At 35.8% G+C, this 2,643-nt stretch overlaps 1 protein-coding gene across 1 annotated transcript; it reads left to right on the forward strand.

The window, feature by feature from the left end:
* Window positions 1–357: 357 nt before the first annotated feature.
* LOC109237967 lies at window positions 358–792 on the forward strand. Its single transcript, XM_019404382.1, has one exon. It carries the CDS (start codon window positions 358–360, stop codon window positions 790–792), a length of 435 nt encoding a protein of 144 aa, XP_019259927.1.
* The last annotated feature ends 1,851 nt before the right edge of the window (window positions 793–2,643 follow it).

The following is a 2,643-nucleotide window of genomic DNA, read 5'->3' on the forward strand; positions in this document are numbered from 1 at the left end:
GGCATGGGAGAAAGTTTGTCTACCCAAGTCAGCTGGGGGATTTAACATTATGAACATAACCATCTGGAACAAAGCTGCCATATGTAAGCAATACTGGAATCTTTGCAAAGAAAAGAAGAAGTTGTGGATACAATGGATGCATAGTTACTATATCAAAGACAAGCACATATGGGAAATACAATTGAAACAAACATCTTGGATGGTGAGTAAGATCATGAAAGCAAAGAAGAACATTATTGGAAGCAGGTTNCGATTAAAAACATATATCACAGACTGCGAGGAAGATTTGACAAAGTCAGCTGGAGAAGAGTTGTATGTCACAACACAGGATGCCCCAGGTGGACTTTTATACTAACTATGGCAGCACATGGCAGGTTATACACAAGAGATAGATTACAGAGCTGGGGAGTACGAGTGGATCAAGAATGTGTTCTGTGCAAGCAAGCAAATGAAATCATACAGCACCTGTTCTTTGAATGCTCTTATGCAAACACATTATGGAGCACACTGTTAACATGGCAAGGGATTAAAAGATCAGTAAATGGCTGGGATGAGGAACTAAGATGGGCTGAGATGTGGACTAAGAGGAAAACAACAGCAGCTGAGTTATATAAAATGGCACTAGCAGCAACAGTGTACTATGTTTGGCAAGAATGGAATGCTCGAACTTTCCAAGCTAAGGCAAAAGAATGGGAGTTAACATGCAAGAAGATTATACAAGAGCTGCATTGTCGAAGTAGTAGGCATACTGAGAAAATCCTACATAGACTAGACTGGTACCCATCAGGATAATATGTAAGGGTTCTGATTTACTTGTAAATATTTTCCTGGTAATGAAAAAGCTAATTACCAAAAAAAAAAAAAGAATGCATAATTTATGTATCAGAAATATATAATTTATGTATCAGAAATGTATAATTTATATATCAGAAATGTATATTTTTAACCTGCTCCTGACTTAAAAGAAAAAACTCTTTCCTCAACCTCTTAAAGGTCACCTTCTTCTTTACATGCCAGTTAAGTATGCGTGGCACAAGATCTCCAATCCGGTAAGCGAGGTTTTTGCGAGTACAGGGGCAGCATTCATAAAACCAACACTGGAATGCCAAAGGCAAACCACCATATCGGTACATCTCTCTCCTGCTACGAACCTTATCCTTCATGGACTCCAGCGTAGCATTAAAAACCACTTTTCCCCAAAGGAAAGTCTCAAAATCACCAGATTCAACCAACAGAAAATCATTCTTTGTTATCAAATCATCATTCATAATATAAAATAGGAAACTGTGAATGAAATACAATACTGCAATCTTTAATGCATCCTCATCAGATTTTCACATCTTTTTTAAGAAACAGTCAGTTAACAATTTCTTAGACACTTTCTACATGCTTGGAAAGTACAATTCCATCAACCGACTCGACTGGACAGATTCATAATCCTTATTGGGATCATCATTACACTTTAAACCTGTGATAATACAAAACTCTGCAAGTCCAAAGCGCAACTTGGTGCTATTCACTTTAATCCATAACTCATTATCTTTAGGTGACACTACTTCCCTAAGCAATAGTGAATGGATAAGTTGGTTCTGTATAAAAAATTCGGGCAAGTCAACAAAATAACCAAAACATGTTCTTCTAAACATCTCAATCTGCTGATCATCCAAACTATCTTTCAAATGTTTCACTATACTGCAGTTTGTATGCACACTGATACGAGTACTATAATGATCATCCAAAGGAACATATTAATCCCAAAGCTGCAAACAACACAAAAGTATAAATATATAAGCTTCATAACAATCACAAATACGCACTTTAAACATTACTTATACACTATGTGGATAGATGATACACTTTATATACAAAAGTTGCAGATTACTTATTGACTTGATACAATTTATATACAAGATAAAAAAGAATGATACATTTTATATACAAATCTGGAACATAACTGCTATATTGGATAAATTTTCTACATACTAAAATAAACTTAGCGCACACAAGTCAAAGTTATATCATTAGAAAATACCTTCAAATCAGATGAGCTAGAACATTTTTGATCAATATGAACTTTTCTCTTTTTTGATGGAACATCACCCCCATCCCTTTTAGCCTTCCTTTTAGAACCTTTACCCTTATCCTTCATAACATCCTTTTTCACTATTTTAATCTTTCTTTTTGAATTTGTGCCTTTTTCAACAACTACACGCTGAGTAGTTTGTGACCTCGTTACTCTATCGCTGGGAGTCCCGCTATGAGAACGAGTCCTTCTATCAACAGGGGTACTTTGCATTCCTTCAATAGGGGCATTTTGCATTACTTCAACAGATTTAGGGGTTGCATGCCCCAAATCGCACCCAAAATTTGGGTAAATCTTCAAAATCGTCATCATCATTACTAATGAAATTAGGGTTATATTTCACTAATTTACCAGCTAATTTCAGAGAATTTGGAGATGCCTTCGACTTCCTTTTTTTCTTCAAAGACTTCTTTTCCCCCATTATAGAGTCGACTATGAACAAAAATCGGAAAACCTACTGAAATTTTGACTTACATTGAGAGCAAGAGTAAAAATGGAGAAGCTGTGTTTGAGAAGAAAGGTGTTTTGAGAAAGCCGAGTGCAATAGGAAAATAACGGAG

The sequence above is a fragment of the Nicotiana attenuata genome, unplaced genomic scaffold (assembly GCF_001879085.1).
Source record: "Nicotiana attenuata strain UT unplaced genomic scaffold, NIATTr2, whole genome shotgun sequence".
NCBI classification, from domain to species: Eukaryota; Viridiplantae; Streptophyta; class Magnoliopsida; order Solanales; family Solanaceae; genus Nicotiana; species Nicotiana attenuata.